The sequence below is a fragment of the Dicentrarchus labrax genome, unplaced genomic scaffold (genome assembly GCF_905237075.1).
Source record: "Dicentrarchus labrax unplaced genomic scaffold, dlabrax2021, whole genome shotgun sequence".
NCBI classification, from domain to species: domain Eukaryota; kingdom Metazoa; phylum Chordata; class Actinopteri; family Moronidae; genus Dicentrarchus; species Dicentrarchus labrax.
In genome coordinates this window covers 20,704,822-20,724,074 of record NW_026136707.1, presented here as the reverse complement: position 1 = coordinate 20,724,074, position 19,253 = coordinate 20,704,822, and the positions used below count along the sequence as shown (strand labels likewise).

The 19,253-nt window shown below is 40.0% G+C and overlaps 1 protein-coding gene across 2 annotated transcripts; it reads left to right on the top strand.

The window, feature by feature from the left end:
• Positions 1–1,970: 1,970 nt before the first annotated feature.
• On the top strand, positions 1,971–12,912 carry depdc1b (DEP domain containing 1B). Of its 2 annotated transcripts, XM_051406746.1 has the most exons (12): positions 2,124–2,154; positions 2,674–2,708; positions 4,251–4,516; positions 4,643–4,787; positions 5,487–5,614; positions 5,704–5,834; positions 5,927–5,974; positions 6,197–6,337; positions 6,429–6,595; positions 8,396–8,572; positions 10,919–11,101; positions 11,310–12,912. In XM_051406746.1, the coding sequence occupies exons 3-12, from the start codon at positions 4,284–4,286 to the stop codon at positions 11,472–11,474; spliced, it is 1,518 nt and encodes a 505-aa protein (XP_051262706.1). In that variant the 5' UTR covers positions 2,124–2,154; positions 2,674–2,708; positions 4,251–4,283; the 3' UTR covers positions 11,475–12,912. The 2 variants fall into 2 exon arrangements, with proteins under 2 accessions (XP_051262705.1, XP_051262706.1); XM_051406745.1 differs by lacking the exon at positions 2,674–2,708 and having other exon boundaries at positions 1,971–2,154.
• The last annotated feature ends 6,341 nt before the right edge of the window (positions 12,913–19,253 follow it).

The following is a 19,253-nucleotide window of genomic DNA, read 5'->3' as shown; positions in this document are numbered from 1 at the left end:
TTCCAGCTCTGAAACAAAATGAAGATGCTCACATTAATGGTCCGACCAATGCAACAATCAAACAGCACGGAGGGAGAGAGGTTGACAGCTCAAGCTAAATACAAATCCTCCTTACATTGCATTATCATACAAGCTGTGTGTGCACTTCAGCAGAATACGGTGCATGACTGCCACGCGTCCCACCACACAAAACCAACCACATTGAATATACAGTATACACACATAAACACACATTTTATGTGTATACTGTATGGATTTAGCTTCAAGTCCCCCTCCAGTCCAAAATATGTTCCTACAGTGTGATGTTTGAGCTGCACTGTGCAGAATAGTGTATGAGCAGAGTTGGACACTAGAAGGATGTTTTCACATTCATCTGCTGAAAGTGGAAAGTTTCTCTGTGATCACGGAAAATCTGATTATAAAGGGTGGGGTCTTCAAGCAGGATTTGTGAGCCTGATCACAAATAGTTTGGCAGTCAATCCTGGTCTAGTAGTATGCAACTTTCAAGTGTGATGAAGCAACTTGAAGCCACCAGTGCACAAACACTAAGAATGGACCTGCCCAAACTCATGGACTGGATTTTTTAATGAGGAGTAGATGCCTTTTTAAGAATTTTAATGATTAAATTATACTTTATATAGGCTACCGGATTTATATACATCAGACATTGTTGTTTTAAGCAGACTATTTGTATATATCTTAACACATGTCTGGAGGGGGTCTTTAAACAGCGACCTGCTGATATGTAAGCAACACAACTGCTGATTATTATTTCAGAACCACGGTCGGCACCATGGACATGGAGGCCAAAGATAGAAGGCCAGTGAACACAGTTTGACATTGGATGCCCATGCAGCCAAACAGCCTTACACAATCAACCCACACCCACAACAACAAACCACAAGTGTGCAAGTTACCTGTGTGGCCTGAAGTTACACTACACTAACCAGGCAGACGCGGCGGTCTGCAACATAAGCAGCAACAAACAGCTCTATTTTTGAAAAAGCCAGCCTCTGTGACAGCCTGTGTCAACACAACAAATGAATATGAAACAACTTACCGGCAATGTCTTCACCCAGCAACGGTGACATTCCCATTGTAGCCCATGTGAAATGTCCAGTGTCCAAAACACGCGTGCTTGGCTGGTGGTGGAGCTACAGCAGCGGGACACCTGTCAGACATGGAGGGTCGGGTTGTTTGAGAGTGAGGAGACGTTTGTGAGCTGAGGCCACAACATTGTTTCTCTGCTCAGCGCTCCCCTCTTGTACTTTCTCCTCATTTAAACTAACACTGACAGAACACGGCTAGCTAGCTTACACACTGCACAAGCGTACACGCGCACACAGAGAGGGACTGACAACGGTAATGAAGATGCTCCGCTCTGGAGATTTGTTTGTTTGTTTGTTTGTTTGTTTTTACATTTTTATTGCGACGAACAACGGCGAGGGAAACATACATACAGCAGACAGGCTGCCAGCGTTTAAAACTCCCGGTGCTGCCTGTTTGGCAGACGGCTCCACTCAGAGTGGCGGGGGCCCAATTAAGGGGGTAACGTTACTACGGTGGTGAAATCAGTGACAGTACAAACAGGCCGCAGTGCCTCCGCTGGTGCTGATGGCTGCACACCGTCGGAAACCCCCTGGCAGCAGACACAGACGGGTATGGGGTTTTTTTGCCGCAAAAAGAGTATACTATGTTTAGAGTCCCTCACCACACAACAGCGGTAAAATACGTATTTTGTAAAGAAAAGGTAAAAATGTATTCCTATGTAAACTGTTCTAATGTATTATTATTGTTATTGTTGTTGTTGTTGTTGTTGTTGTTGTTGTTGTTGTTGCAGCAGTAGAATCAACGGTAACGTGTGTAATTGTCTCCTGCTACATCTCCATTCATAAACGCTGCGCTCCCTCGTGGTCACGTGACCAGCCTGCCGTCTAATCACGTCGTTCCAATGCTCTGACGCAGGAGATTCAAAGTTGGCAGCAACGTCTCTGCTCGGGTACTCTCTCAACCCTCTGTTTTCATCCGCAGCCGAAGCTTGTGAAAAGCTTATAAAAGTTGTATATCTCCATGTTTTCACACGCGTGAAGTGGGTTTTCACTCAGAATGGAAGGTAAAGTTATCGGAGCGGGTCCGTACAGGGCGACCAAGCTGGTGAGTCAGTTGGTATTAATATATATAACTTAACTTACTGTCAGTGGTAACGTTAGTAACGTTAGCAAGGCACGGTGAAAGCTTTAGTTTTAACGTTACAATGTAGGTAACGTCAAATGTTTCAAAGTTTAAATTAAGTAGTTAATTCATTTTCATACATTAAGTTAAGGAAAAATACAACGTAACGTTACTTTTAAACCGCCTAGTCTTACGGTTAACGTCAATTAACGTTGGCTAAGATGTTTACACGTATTCATACAGGAGTTAAAACATGTTATATCTTGTCCTCATGAAAAAAGAAAAACTCACAAAACGGCACCACTAATACTAAAGTGTGTCAGGAGTTCTGGACTTAACTTGTAAACAAAAGCAACTTTTTTTGTGGACACCCTCAAGTGGGTACACTGTAATGTTAGTATTATAAGTGTTTCATTTTAGTTGTGACTGTTTCAGAAATAACGTTATTCAGCATTTATATTCACCTCATTTACAATAATATTTGTAATTGTTTACATTCAGGGTAATTGCTAAGACATGTATCTACCAGATTCAAGGTAATGCTGATGTGTTCACTGTGTTCATGCATCGTGTGTAAAAGCATCACACACCAACATACCATACTGTCATTATGTGTGTCCAACCTACTGTTGGCTGTGGCTTGCCATCTTTAACCCCTATTAACTCCTTAATAAATGACTAATTACTGTTACAAATTGCAAAATCATGCACTGAATGTATATGTTGTAGCATGCATCAGCAGAATACACTAAATGCAAATCAGGCTGTTGTTGTATTTCTTAACTCCAGTTCGAGTTAATTCACCCATCCCATGTTACTGAGTTGAACTTCCCCATAGGCCTTATTAATAGCAGACATTTTGACTTGGGGAAGCACAGGTCAGGTGTAATGTTAATGGCAGGTAATGATGACTCTGTTCTATTTGAGTGTCCCTGTAAGTATGATGATGAGCTGCACAACAGCATGACCCTGAAACTGAAGCAGCCAAATGGAATTCAGCCATCATTACTTTGCTTATTTTCACCCGTGCCCTTCTTACCGTTTCATGTCATAAGGTCTTCAGTGAAAAAGGCCTAAGACTCTATATCTCTCATCTCCACGTCGGCAAACTTTATATCTCCTCTTTCTTGATCTTTCCAGACACAGAGTTTTCCAATGCTCTTCAAAGGAATAGCCCTACAGTATTTTTGATGTTCGCTCCAATCATCACACACCATCTAGTTTAAAAGGCACAACATAGCGGCCCCTGTGTCTGCCTAATTTATTCATCTACAGTGCATGCCTTTTTTTATCCTTCTCTCTGCCCTGTTCAGCTGTGTATTGTATTTGTGCCATCTGGAATTCTTAACGTACACAATAGTAAGAAGTAATATATGGTTTATGGTCTCAAATCCCCAAAGCCATCACCTTTTTTCCCTCCAAACATGGCTTTTACTTGTCTTAAGGTTTTTTAATTTTTCCCATTGCATGTTTTAGCTCTTTTCGAGATTCAGACCAGCCAGAGTGAGCAGCATTTGCTCTATACAGTTTGATACTCGCTTGGGCTGTATTAACCTTGTGTGGCCTAATTTCTCTCTCTCTCTCTCTCTCTCTCTGCTTTTATCTACTTCTTTCATTTTTCTCCAGCCCATCTGGATACTTTGTGAGATCTGATTATCCATAACCTCTGCACCATCCACTATGAGGACATAATATTCTATTTGTTGTGATACCTGCCTACTTTTTGTGACAAGAGGATATTGGAGTAGATAGAGTTGTTTCAGAGCGCACTATGAAATGAAGAACATGCACAGTGTTTTTATATTCCAGAGGGCTGTGTTTTTATCTGTCAGTCACATTAGGTTGTATGCATCTCCTTTGACAAAATGTTCCAAACAGCCTTCATAACATTGAAAACAGGATGTTTATGTGGGTTATTCGGGCTCTGTCAGAGTACATGTCATATCTAACAGTGTCTAACATCTAATATTTGAAAAACAACAGTCAAAAAATTTGCTATTTGTGGTATTAGCTTTTTTTTTTTTTTTTTTTTTTTTTACATTTGTCACACCTGTAATGTATGTCTCCCTGTTACGCAGTGGAATGAAACCATTAAACTCTTCCGTGGGGGGATGCCATTGAGAAGACACTGGGCACACTTCCGCTACTATGATTGCAGTTTCACAGGATCCGAGGCTGTGGATTATCTGCATGAGCTGCTGAGGCGCAACTACAACTTTGGGCCCGAGGTGACTCGCTACCAAACTCTGCAGCTCCTCAGGAAGTTCCTCAAGGCCCATGTCATTGAAGACATCAAAGGACGCCATGGGACAGAGGACTTTGAAGACAGTGGCCATCTGTACAGGTACTACTTTGTCCTCCTGTGCTGTTACTCATGTTAGTTGACACACCAGATTGCATCGTTGCCGCATCTTCACAGGTTGCCCTTTCCCCTTTCAGCTGAGCCCAGTGTTGTTATCTTTCTCCCCAGGTTCCCCATGCTCTCTCCCCTCAAGTCTTTTCCAACAAGGCCTGTGTTAAGAGACAGCAGTGACCTGCCCAGACTCATTCGCTGGGATGACTACGAAGAATTGCCTCAGCGTGAAAACATTGCACCCCTGAAGTCTGCTGTCATGGTGAGAAAGAGACAAGCAGATGTTTCAGCTCCTCCGGTGCTGGCTTTGACTCGTGCTGTGCTTGAAGTGGAGTAAGCATATGCAAACTTAATAGAGAGAAAATGGCAATATCAGATCATTTTGAGAGCGATTATTTTCATTTTGTTTGTGTTATTTACATTATTTTACACTCAAGCAACTTTTACAATACACTGAATTTCAAAAGAAAGGTTCAATGCAATGCAATGCAGTATAAGAGCCCAACAAGAAACACTCCTTTACTTCGGGTTTTCGATTCTTGTTCAGACTGCTGCTTTTGGTGTTGAACTCAGTTCTATTGTATATTTTTAAGGCTGTGTTGTGTTGGACAGCATTATATAGATGGGTGTTTCTAATATTGTGTGCACCACTGTTACATATACAGAGGAACAAAAATAGAAACTGGTAGAAACCTCACATTATGATAAAAAAAAAATCATACAAAATATTGAAAGAACTGAAAATTACGGTTACTATCAACACATCTTTACCACAATGTCGACAACAATTAAAAAAGTATCTTTATTATCTTTAACAATTTCTTACATTTACTGTACATTCATCTGATTGCATTATAATTGACTGTTTTGTTGGATTTTTGTTACACAGTGCTTTCTATGTTTCTGCTCACTTAAGTTAAAAGGAACTTTTTCATTCATGTCTCAATTCCTTTTTAATCAGACCTCAGACTTGTGGAATAAAAGGCACAGTGTAGCTATTGGGGATGTACATGAATGCAAGCTCATACGGAGGAAGGAGATCACCCCAAAACAAGTGGACCACATCTGGAAATCAATGACGGTTGCGCAGTATGTAACTCTTTTACATAACTTTTACATAATACCTGTACATAATATACATAACACCAGATGTTTGATGCCAATGTCTGTTGTTTTAGTTTGCAGAGAGTGCTGGGCCTAAAGTCACTGGATGGAGTTTTAAACCCAACACACGTGAACGGCAAGCACATCGTTCACAATGTGTTCAGCGTGAATAAGACGGGCATTGTCCTATTGGAGAACAAAGCTGGTACGATGCATCAATTCACAACTGGAGGAACAATTGTTTAGTTGCAATTTACAAGAATATTATGACATACCTATCTGTTCTTGCATCTCCAGAGGACATGCCATACTGGGTGATATCAGCAATGAAGTGCCTCGCCAATTGTAAGCTTACTTTTTCTGCTCACTCTCAATTAAGGTTAAATTAAAACAACACATCTGCTTTGGGGCTGACAGTGGGTTTAAGTACCTGAAGGACAAATGTAGAATCTCCTAAATGACTGATGATGAAGCTACACTTTATTTTTCACAAATGATGAGTACCATTTTATATGCATGTATTAACTGTATATGTCTTATTGTAATGCATTCTGTTACCTTTCTCAGGGCCTAATGGCAATGAAAGCAAACAGCCAGTGTACCCGGGTTTCGAGAGGGATGTTCTGAGAACAGTAGGAGATTACTTTCAGAGACTCAAAGAACCCCTGCTGACTTACCATCTATATGAAGTCTTTGTCAACATTCTCAGTGAGTGCATTACGATGTAGTTCCACTACTGATATCTGTGCACTTCTACAGATAAGCAGCTGCTGGTGCCTCTCTTCTCATATCTCTGCAGGTCTGCTGCAGGAGCAGGAGGTAGCCACTGAGGCTCTTCAAGTCAGCTGTCTCCTGCTGCCGCCGCCCAACCGGAGACGCCTCCAGCTTTTGCTGCGTCTCATGGCCCGGGTCTGCCAGAATCCCCACCTGCCTCCACTCAATGACACAATTGCTACCCGCACACTGGTACATATTCCTCACAGTTATTTGCTACTCATCTTTGTACCACATCTTTGGTTTACTGAGGTCAAAAAAGACTAGAATTGTTGGGAAGTCCGCAATTTTAGCATGTTAACATAGGGACACGGTGTAATGAACAAACAATATAATATAAAATATATAGTCTTGCAATGGGAGCAAGAGAAGAAAAAATATGTAAGCCAAGGGGCAGAGAGAAACTGGGAAGTATTGATTGTCCCAAATCCTTGCTAACAATTAAAAGTCAAGGGGATGCTGGACAACATTTTGAGGGAGGTGGATCACACTCTCTGCCTAAAAATAAACAGTGCTTTGAATCCAGAGTGGTCTGAATCTGAACATGTGATAAACAGACATAACAATTTACATTAAGTGCATAATACTTGCTACAAATTTTATACACTGTTCTTTATAAAAAATATAGCATATTAATGAAAACCCAAGTTAACATTATCTTTGAACAACTGTGGTACTCCAGTGCTAATGTTGATGAACTTATCAACATGAACTTATAATTCTCTGAAAGCAAAGCTACTAAATAGTTGCTATGTGCATTTTATATGGAAGTTGAAGGTTATGTACACATCACTAATCATTATTATGTCTCTTCTGTTAGTTGTTTTTCACCTCTCATCCTGTCTCAACACATTTGTTATGCTATGGAGAAAGTGAAAAGTGAGTCAGGGAGGGATACACCTCATGGTCACTGCATACTTTACAGCCACTACACCTCCAGACTTGCCCTCCTCTCTTCACAGAATCCTGACACAGTAGAAAATACTATGTAGTGCAGGGTTGCCAAACCTAATTTAGTTCATGGAACACATACAGGCCAATTTGATCCGAAGTTGACCGGGCCAGTGAAACCATTGCATAATAACCTATTAATAACAACACTTCCAAATTGTTTGCTTTCTTTTAGTGTAAAGAAGTCACAATTAATGAACCACCCGTTTACAGAATAGATGATGAACAGCCTGAGAGTCTATAGACATTACTGTCACTACAGGTGTATTACAATTGACAGATCACTGTGGATCTACAAAGGCACAAAACATTTAGTCACATTTATTTTGGAGATGAAATCAAGTATTAAAGGTCCAGTGTGTAGGATTAAGTGGCATCTAGTGGTGAAGTTGCAGATTGCAACTAACACCACTACGACTGTATTTGACGACCTGGGAATGAGAAAGGGCTGTGAAACCCACAAAAAATGTGAAAGGCCCTATCTAGAGCCGGTGTTTGGTTTGTCCCTGCTCGGCTTCTGTAGAAACATGGTAGTTCAACATGGCAGACTCCACAGAAGGTGACCTGCAGATACTCGAGTTAAAAAAGGCTCATTCTAAGGTAACGAAAACACCACAATTTCTTATGTTTAGGTGATTATACACTAATGAAAATGTTTTTCTAAATATTTGATTCCATTTCTGCCAATACATCATCTTAAATGTTACACACTGGCCCTTTAAAACAAGTAGTAAACTTATTTGTTTATGTGGTGGACAAGGAATAGCAGTGCATTTTATTGAAAAATTGGAATTTACTTCTTAGCAAAGTCATCAGTGGGGGCCAAATGATTGACACCCCTGATCTAGAGAATACTATAAGCCCCACCCCATCAGGAACTAAGATACTTTTTAAAACACACTTTCACTACATAGACAGAAGACGCTACCAAGTAAAGCCACTGAAATTCTAAACAAAAAGTAAAATTTTAGAAGATAAATGCATAAAAGTCTTTTTTATCATTTAATATGATACTCATCTCCTGTTGTGGTCTCTGTCCAGATGGTACAGATGTTCTCGCACTGCGTTCTGGGGTCAGTAGATGACATGGACTTGGACGAGCTGCTTGCCACCAAACTGGTGACCTTCATGATGGAGCACCACAACGCCATCTTCCAAGATCCTCGCAAGCTGCGTCACCAGGTTGAGGAGCACCTGTCCCACCTCAAAAGAGTTCAGGTCAGTGCACTTTCTTTTCTGACTTTACGATTCCTGTATGAATGAATTGATTAACACGGACGGTATGCATTAGGAGCTCTGTGCAGGTGGTCCTGTCCCTCTGCTTTTTGCATCACAGTCACGTTTCTCCCTCATCTGCTCCCTCCCACAGCCCATGTGTACCAAGCCATATCTGTGCATCATTTGCGAAGACAGTGTGCCAGATTGGTTTAATCATCTTGCCACGCACTAAATGTAGAAACATGGTACAGTCGCTGCTAAATTTAGATATTAATTGAAGCCACATAAAATCTGGAAGTAACATGCATTGTTATGTTAATGTGAGTGGAAAGCACTTGTCGCAGTAGCCTGAGGCACTAAATGTCCCTGTGTTTAGTTGTGGGTTTTTGTGTCCCATCTGGCAAAATGATCTCTTGGATTTTTCTTCTGTAGAAAACTGAGATGTGTGATATAAGGCAGCAGCAGGACTGAATCCAGACTGCAGCCTTATTGCAGGACGATCATGGGATGAAATTTAATTTACTATATGGAGGCAATTGCAAAAATGTAGTTTAAACATCAATATTAAATGAAAGGATTATTGCTAATCTCATATTTAAAGGTGGGGTATGGGATTCTGGATAACTCATATCCAAGCAAGTAATATAACTAATATTAGCTATTAAGCTCCCATTTATAGAGCCAGGGCTGTGAACAAACCATGGACAGGTACAAACACAGTAGTGTGCTTCCGTTCATGGGCACACACACGCTGTCCTTACTAGTTAGGCTCCTTTCATGCTTGCTAAGTAAGTAATTTCCCCATGGGATTATTAAAGTATATCTGATTCTGATAATAAGCCGTAGTGTGTGCGGCGAGAGTAGAGATGGGACAGATACGAGCATAATTTACACTCATTGAATTAGGACTGAAAAAATAAGGTGGATCGGTGCATCTGTAGTTGCGAGTGAGTGATACAGAGAGAGCTGCAGAGTGATGGTGAACGGGAGCAGAGCAGAGGATAAGGTGAGCTGTGAGGTTGTCAGTTTAGCAGTAAATGTACTGTGTATGTTACAGTTTGTCAGTGAATAAAGGCTGCAGCTCCTCAAGTCCAAAGTAAAGCTCCCGTGTGTGTGTGTGTGTGTGTGTTGTTCCCCAGCCGCCGCAGAATTAAAGGGGGTTATCGAGTTTGGGGGGGGGGGCAAGAAGGGGCTGAGCCAATCAATGTGCCAAGCCCAGCTCTACAATGAAACAAGATTTTACTAATTTTAAATAGAAAATCAATATGTGGCAGTCAGTGTATGGTGCACGGTGACCCCATAGTAACTCTATAAGCATTTCTTTAAATAGGAAATAGGCATGTGACTTATTTTCCATATAGCATGGGATATACAGATTTTCCATAGAAAATGTGCACTGCAGTGATCAGAATCCCCACAGGAGCAGGCAGTAGTGTGGGTTTACACATCTGGGAGAGGGGGCGGTAATGTTTGCAAATCCAGCAGGAACGGTTGGGGCTGGGATTGAAAAATAGTTTCAGACTAATCTGTGAGCTGGGACAGTCACTCTTGTGACACTGCTGTATCTGGAATTTAACAGAGACAGGCCTAGTGGCACAGTTTCTCTGCGATTTTGTGCCTTTCTTCTTGATTGCCTGCATGGATTGGAGTTTATTTTATTCCTCTCTGCACAGTTGGTTCATATTGATGCACGCATGTGTTTTCTTTTGGCAGGCATATTAGGAAATGTAGAACACAGACTGTATTGACGGTCTGTGCTCAATATTGTTTGGCCTACAAATGAAGGCCTGATTGATTTGATATTTCAGTCCAACAGTAGATGCATAAGCTTTCAGATCCCACGCTGTGAACGAGACAGAAAACATGAGTTTATGTTAATTGAACGCTGTAAATGGGATTTTAAAACTGTAGCCACCCTGCACAGTCAACATATTATTTATATTTACTAGTCGTAATAATTATCCTCATTAATCTGTTGTGGGGAACATGTAGGTGTAATAAGCCACCTACTCTGCTACAGTACCATCACTAAACCACTAAAATCAATGCTCAAAAATCTACAAGAGTTGACTATTTGCAGTTAACGTTTATTTTCTTACTCTTAAGTAGGTAAGTCAATAGCTCCAGGTTGCTGGCTGCGTATTTTTTCATAGTTTTTATGAATATTTATAAAGCTTTTGACCTTGAGTTGTGTGGGCTCATGTGGAGCTATTACCTCAATAACGTATTATTTATTGACAATGATGGCGCAGCAAATAGAGAAAATTGGGTGCAAATATGCAGAGTATCCCACTTTGTCACTACATATGTACATCAATCCAACCCTTTCTATGTGTCTTCCATCAGATTAAATACGCAGGATCAGATACAGACTTCAGTGCATCTCCAGCTTTTTGTAAACAGATCAGCAGGGTGGAGTCTGAGGAGCAGAAGGTGATAGGAACCCAGACCCCCCTGCAAGAGCTGCTGGAAGGCCTGATTGCAGACAAAGAACTTCCGGCCAAGGACAAGAGGAAAAGGCTTAAACAGGTATGGCTGTACTGTTTGGAGCTGGGAGGAGGTCTCTCTCTTTGAAGTCTTGATTGCCAAATACTGTACATCAAAATCAGACTGCTCTCAATCAATATGCTGCAGAATTTACATTTGAGCTATTCATGTTTAAAAATGTGCCTGTATGTCCAAGGCCTTGTATTTTAGTACACATAATGATTTAATGATGCATATCCTCTGGTTTCAGTTCCAGAGGTCGTACCCAGAAGTCTACCACAATCGATTTCCCACTGAGGAAAGCAAAGCTGCTGTCATACCTGAGAAAACCCCGCGACTCAAACCTCCTCTCATGTTCTTTAATATCAAGAAACCCTTCCAGCCCTTTCAGAGGAGCTGGAGTTTTAGGGCATGAGCTGCCACCTCTGACAAATCTGCACTTCAGGCTGTATACACAACTCAACCTCAGTGTCATGAGATAAGGAACAATGTGGCTGTAATGGTGCTCTGGACACAATTCTGGTCACAGAATGGTTACACTATAATTAATGTTTAAAAATAATGAATTAGACTTGCACTATTAAACTAAGATAATAATTTAAAGGGTCAGTTCACACAAATACATTTAACATTAGTAATAATGATAATAATAAGACATTCCCATTGTGGATGGCTGCACTGACCCTTTTTAAGAAATAAAATTGTACTTATTGTGTTGCTAGAAAACTAAAAGTATAGGAAACGATCTAACATTAACACTGAGTTTCTTAATATGAAAGAAAAAACTGTGTGTTGGTACAATTTCTACCAAGATATTTTATGTTAGAAAGGTCTAATAAGCAAGGATGGTGGTTGACTGACACTGCCATTCCTCTACCTAAATTGAATGAAATGCATTTCAAAAGTATTAATAGGTTATTAGGTGTTAACATTAATAGGTTGTGAAAAGTGAATGATCAAAGCGCGTACTCTTAAATGTTAATGTTGTTTTTTACTGTAACAGAAATATTCAGATGTATTTCTTAAAGCGGATTATGTAAATTCATGAGCTTGACTCTAATAATGCAAGGATGCATTTCATTTTCATGGTTAACTTTTTGATGTTGTATGGCCATTATGATGTTGAACCTAGCCAATTCAAAGCCTAATCTAAAATCCGTCAATAAACATATCAAGGGTTTGCTAAGAAAGTGAAATGTTACTGAAAAGCTCTAGATGAGCGGATTATTGCATTTTGAACTACAAAAAAAAAATCAGGAATGAGGGAAACATCTACAATGCCTAGGTGAAAAGTGTAGGTTGCATTTTCTGTAAAAAGTGTACAACTGCATTAATATTTTTTATCCTGATGACCTGAATCCTAATCTCATTAAAAGGGAAAAAGGGTGAAAGCAAACATTTCACCTGCTGAAAACTGACACCCCTTTTTCTCTTATCCCTCCCTACACCTTACTTGACAGTTCCGACTGTGTGTGCACTGTAAAAACTCATTTCATGTTTTTACTTGTTGGTTTTATTCTGTATTTAAGAACTGTTGTCTTGATTGGTACATATTTCAATGTCTCAAACGTTCTTACTTCACTGTTTTCAATGTATATCGTCATTCTCTGTTACCTGCTGCTCTGTCATGTCAATCAGGTTGTTTTTTACTTAATTGACTTTGTTTCTATTTTTATAATGATTAAGTGCTGATGTTTCTATATGGATCTTCCTAAATGCTCTTGAACAAATGTAATAATGCTGGAACAACTGTTACACTTGAAATTGCTGCTCTGTGCTGGAAAAAAATCATCAGGATAAAATTGAATTCATGTTTATGCTGATTTTGATATAAAACTATTTGGCAAATGTAACCACTTTGTTTTCCCTTTTTTTAATGGAAAAACTGAAGAAGATGAACCACTCATAGTCGATGAAGAGTTCAGGAGACCTTGATGAATTACACAGCAGAATTTGAAGGTTATCTCTTCTCAGGGATATGTAAGAAACCTAGACCCACGAGCTCTACTAGTGTCCCAAATACGGTCATAACTTATGCAGCTATGTGTGAAAATCCAGTTGGTGTTTCAAAACAAACTCTTAGCCTACCTACGCTATCCTAAGTTCCACTGAATGACACCCAGAGTTACACACAACACATGAAGGAGACAGTCAGATTGTCTGTGAGATTGTGCCTAACCTTGGTCTTCCATAGCAAAGTAGAACTACGATATGTTGGGTGACTCAGTGTTCAACCTTATCAGCTGCTCTGTGTGCTCTAGTCAGCCAAACAATCAGAGAGGAGGCCAAATTCACAAAGAAGAGGGACAGGCTGTGACCTGTGACCTTGTTTAGGATTGTAGACAACTTCACAGCGGTATGGGGAACACTATACTTATATTTTTTATGAACACTATTTTATGTAACCCAAACATGAACGTAAGCAAAATGCATCCTCCAGATAGGATTGGAAACTGAATTCGGTAATATTTGCATCATCACCTACTGCAGAGCCATAATGACTGCAAGAACATAAACAGACACAGTATGAATACTGTTGCTGAATAAAGTCTGGAAAGCTCAGAGTCACACATAGCACACATATACTTTTAAAACTTCAAATGATCAATTAAAGGCAATAAAAGCGCCCGAAAAATAAGAATAAAAACTATAATTTATGTGACATTTTAAATGAATTTAATCAATTATTATCTCATTATGCTATTGATGCTTTTAGTACTTTGGCTGAATTGAATGGCTTTGTAGTACATGCACAGCATACATAATCATCATAATAAAGTACAAAAGGACATCAAACAGCATAGCAGAGAAGGACCTTGAATATTGCTTTTATACATTTGAAGAGATTTGAAGAATTTATTTCTTGCAAAAATACTGCCATTCCCCATTATTAAGCAATGCATATTTGCATTTTCCCCAGATAAGCACTGGAGAATGAAAGAGTTTTAATTTTACAGACGACCTTTGGTTGTCTGCTCTGTTCCCATCATCTCTTTTCCCCTGCTGTATGCACAAATGAAAAGCTTTTAACTGATGATAATCATACGGCATAACAGAGATTATATGAATCTACAGGGTGACAGAGTGACAGTGAGATGTTCAGCTGCAGTCGGGAGGGGGGGGGGCAATGCTTCTGTGTGACACAACAAAAAAGTATCAAGTCAGCAGCTGACACCTGCATGATTTTGCAAGGAAACATCCCACGCAGTAAACACTGTGGCTCGTATACGGAGGTGGACAGAAAAGTTCAGTATCCCACACAATTCATCACCAGTAATATGTGATGATTCACAGAGTTGAAGTTTGTGAGTTTAACATTTTTATGCAGTAATAGCACTTTTTATTCTAGTCAGTTTCCTTCGGTTTTGCGCATGTGACTACAATGATTGTGTATTGGGCTTCAAATATGCAGCTGACCTATGCACAGTACTGTGCCAGAACACTTTCACTGCACCGCCTGTGACTACTGACTACATAGTTTACCTAAGCAGGGACTGCCTTTTCCAGTGATCCATTATTCTGAAACCCCAGTAGTCCAAAAAAAAATCCGATAGCTGGAATGTGTCTTATTATGTTTTTGCAAAGGTTTGTGAGTTGGAGTTTACCAAGAAAATGTTGCTGAATTCAAACCATTTTCAATTCACACAGACTAATTTTGGCCTTAATTTGCACCCTTCAAAGCAATTTGACATTGCGGTGACCTGATAGCAATCATGCCACTTCTAACATTTGCTTTGTTTAGTGTGAATACACTGTTAAATGTACCTGTCAATATCACCAAGTTGGATATGTGCAGGCAACTGTGGAAGAAAAATCACAATTAAACTGCTGGATTCTGCAACATGCATGTGAAAATGAAACATAATTTTGATGAGGAAGATGCACCATGTACTTGCTAAACGTTCCCAACTGAATAATGACCATGCGTCTCTGGAACGATCAGCAGAGGGGAACCTGAATACTGGATGCAGACTCAAGGGAAATGGAATGAATAAGACAATGGTTTGCAGAATTCCAGGGGATGAGGGTGGATGGAGGGGCAATGTCTCGATGGCGCAGGCATAGGGGGAAGAGGGGAGCTGGTGGCTGGTGAAGCATGGCAGAGCAAGGGAAAAGGCTGGATGTGAGCATGGCTGAGCAGCAGACAGGCAGGCAGTGACCCTGTGGCACAGAGAAAGACACAGACTAACCAAAATAACATTATGAGAAAATAACTTGAATGCACAATTCAAGGGGCCTGAGACGTGAACTACCACCGTGGCTGAACCAGCGATCTGGCTGAAGTAGATGAAGAAACAGGGTTGAGTAGATAGATTGCAGGTATGCGGGTTGGAGCAGGTTTGTAGGTTGAACAGCAATCAGAGAGTCTCTCTCACACACACACACACAGAAAAAGAGAGGAGGGTTAGGGTTAGCTGCAATCCACAGAATGGTACTCAACCAAAAAAATTACCACCAACACAGAAAAGTGCAATGGAACGGTCATTGAAGACGGAAACTTCGGCAAGATCTGTCTAGCCCGAGTTTGCAATGTGGTGGTGCACACAGTCAGTAGCAGAGGTATGGACTTGAGTCACAAATTTGATGACTTTAGACTTGACTTGGACTTTAACACCAATGACTCGTGACTTCACTTGGACTTGAGCCTTTTGACTTGAAAATACTTGATACCTTCCCCAAAGGCCAAAGATTCAAAAGTTATTTAAAAAGTGTGCCACAAATTAATTTATTACCATTCATATCCAAAAACAACTAATATTAGCACTTTTCATCCCCAGCAAGTCGACCCTTAATTAGCCAGACCCACTTTGTTTGAACCAATCCAACAGCATCCACAAGAAACACGTAATAACTACAGACATGCCCGTGGCCGTGACAGCCTCTGCAAATCCTTCTCCCCTTTGCTGTAAAAAATATGGCCTAGTTTGTGTCAGAAGCAATGCAGATAGATACAGGAACTGAAGCGAAAGACCGGTCTCAGTATCTGAAGGGCATCAAGGTTGAGGAGACCACTCAGGGAAATTTGGTTATAAAACCACACGTTTTAAAAAGCCACTGAACTCTAACACCTTTACTGTAGCTATCACTTAATGATTGCAGATCTCAATTAAGAGGTCTTAGTTATCAGCACACTAATGACTCTCTGGAAGTTGTCATCATGTTGCTAATGATGTAGTAATATAGAAAAACCTGTGAAATTACCATGACTAATGAATGGTGGTGTAGAGAGGTCTGTGGTCAATATGCTTATATTATGCTTCAAGTCTTAGCAGTGCATTAATATTCCAGCCTGTGGGCCTGCTGATAGTACAGTAGGTGTTCCATTCAGGGTGATTGGGAATAGCTGATGTCTCAGCAGTGGAATGAAGGAGAGGGAATTAAGTCCATCATCAGGGACCTCTTCAGCACTTTGTAGTCATGAGGGCAAATCCTGACCTGAATACAAAGCAGTCAATTTGCTGTCATGCATCAAGATTGTATAGCTGGCATTAGCCTTAAACCCTGTTCAGGGTCATTCAACATATCTGATCTTTCGGGTGTTGCTGACAGGGTCTCTTATGCAAATTAAGCCCAACTGACAGCCAACCCAGAATACAGAATACTCCCTGCTATAAATGCTTAAATGTTAGTACTAAAGGGAGTGCTTCCAGGCTGGGTTAAAGGCTATGGTCCTCACTGTATGCAATCTCCTCTCTCATAATGTTCATGTATGTTTTATTTGTGTGCTACAGCTTATAATCACATATACAGACTAGAATGCCAACATGATGGCAATTCATCTTGATTCTGTAAGGAGAGTAAATTAAGTTAAATGGGTACATTTCACATCTGTCTTGTTCAGTTTCGAAGCTGTGAAGGTGTGTCCATATGACATTTCTTTTGGTATTATTTGGTGTTAGTGAGTCAGCCCATGCTCTCTAGTTGGGTAAGCCCATGCTGTTTCCCTAATGCTTTTCTGGGAATAGACACGTAGCTTTGGTAATTGGTTTTTCACTCTGGACTTGAAAGCAATGCAACACAGGGAGAAAGAAAATCCTGCTGTATGTGTAATATTTTCCTCTATCAAGTGCAGGAATATGTAAAAAAAAATAAAAAAAAAATAAAAAAAAATATATATACATATATATATATAAGAACATGAAATATTGGTTGGCAGTTTTCCTAGTGCTGCCAACACTTATTTGTTGGATTAACTTTACTGACGAATGCACTTATCCTAAATTAAGGGGAAAAAAGATCTTAATTGATTCAGATTTTTTGGCATGCTGTGCACTAAGTCTCTACTAATCATGCATCTGTCTGTGTGAAAGGGCAAATGTGCCATGTAGTGTAAAAGCGCTTTGAGTGGTCGGAAGACTAGAAAGGCGCTATACAAGTACAGGTCCATTAGTTAAGTTCAAGTGAGTGCACTGCAGGAGCTAAGACTAGCAGGAAAAAGTAAAAAGTGCAGTAATTTAGGAATGTGCAAGTTTCAGGGAGTTAATGGCAGCTTATATGTGCATTTTAATGAATAAGTTCAAAGGTTAAATTCAGATATATATGCTTGGCAATGGGTGACCTTTTCAATCCAGCACTCTGTTTTGATATTGTATCTCCAGTGTGCACCGCTGCTCAGTCAAGCCGAACTTGAACCCATTCTCACTCCATCAACGTCTATTACATAACAGCCAATTTGGAGGAAATGAGGCTGCGTTGTCCGTACATGGGTAGAGTTTGTTTATGAGTGAGTGAGTGAGTGAGTGAGTGAGTGATCTTTTAGTCCAAGTGTTGATCGCTGCCTCACTCGAGTGTTTTTCTGTTGGGTGCAGGGAGAGTGCTTTTTGTCTCTTACCATTTTGTGGTGAAAAAACCACAGTGTGAGTGGCTCTGAGCTTTTGTGCTGATCTCAAGGTACAATTGTATCTCCTTTCTTCACGAGAAAGAAATAAAGAAGCTTTATGTAACAGATGGCTGCAAAACACGAGATGAGATGAAGTGTTACTCCTGTATTCTTCCTGATTATATTTCTTTAATGAAAGCAGAATCAGTTCATTAGTTTTTAATGAAAGGACAGTTATGAATCATTACAACATTGTGTAGCTCTACTATAAAATATAAGCCTATGTAGCTATAATACCTCCGGGTGAAATCTGTCATCATTAAACCCAAGCTGAAGAAGTCATTTTACACCGATGCTTCATACTTCTTCACACCCTGTGAAGTTTTTTGTTTTGCATGTGTTATTCAGGGGCAGAGCTGCTCTTATAAGTGGCACTGACGTCTGTTTGATTAACACTCGTGTATTAGTCAGCTTGCAATAAGTAGGCAGCTAAACCTACTGGCAGTATCAGCCTTCTGTGGCTCTTTGCTTAATTACAGAAACAACCATTATAGAATAACTGGCTGCAGTCAGAGAAGGATCATGTGGGAGTCATTTAACATCAAGCTCAACAAAACCTGTCATCATCGCTCAGATATCTGCAAAGTTCAGGCAGAAAACATATGTCTGCATAAGTAATGACCCAAATCAAAATGCCCTCTGGAACAAGAATATTTTATTCATTATTTCCCATGGCGCTGTATATTTATCAGGACACAAACCCAGGTTAGAGTCAGACTGGCTGACTTTAAATTAATTGGATACACAGAAAGTATGTGACCATACATATTGCTTATACTTGGCCAGCAGAATTGTGCGTGAAGGTAAATATCTGATTGAGAGCTATAGACTTAATGTGATAACTTGTAGAATACGATGTGAGAACTTGTAGAAGAAAAATCTGAATAATTTTATCTGCTTGATTATCATGTAGAGATGGATACTTATATAGAGTATAGCTATGCAAAATCAGGAGCTGTTGTTTTCTCCTGGCATTTTTAGACGGAAAGTCTCTTTATGAGTAGATGTAACTCAATCACTGGATCACCATTAACTAGGCACACTCCAATACTTTGTGTGCTGTCATGTGACTCAGATAACCCTTCAGAGTGAGGTAGTAAGTGAAAGGCAGAATGGATGACATGGAAAGATGAAAGCCCGTACTGTGCTAGTCCCAGTCTACATGTGTGTGAAATCTGGAGTTGGGATTCATTCATTCTTAAATTGTGACTAAAAAACATGTTTTAGGTCACAATGACCTTTGACTTTTGAGTCAAAAGTGTCACAAAAGTGTAAAATATGGTCAGATTCTCCCCATTCCTGAGTAATGGTGTT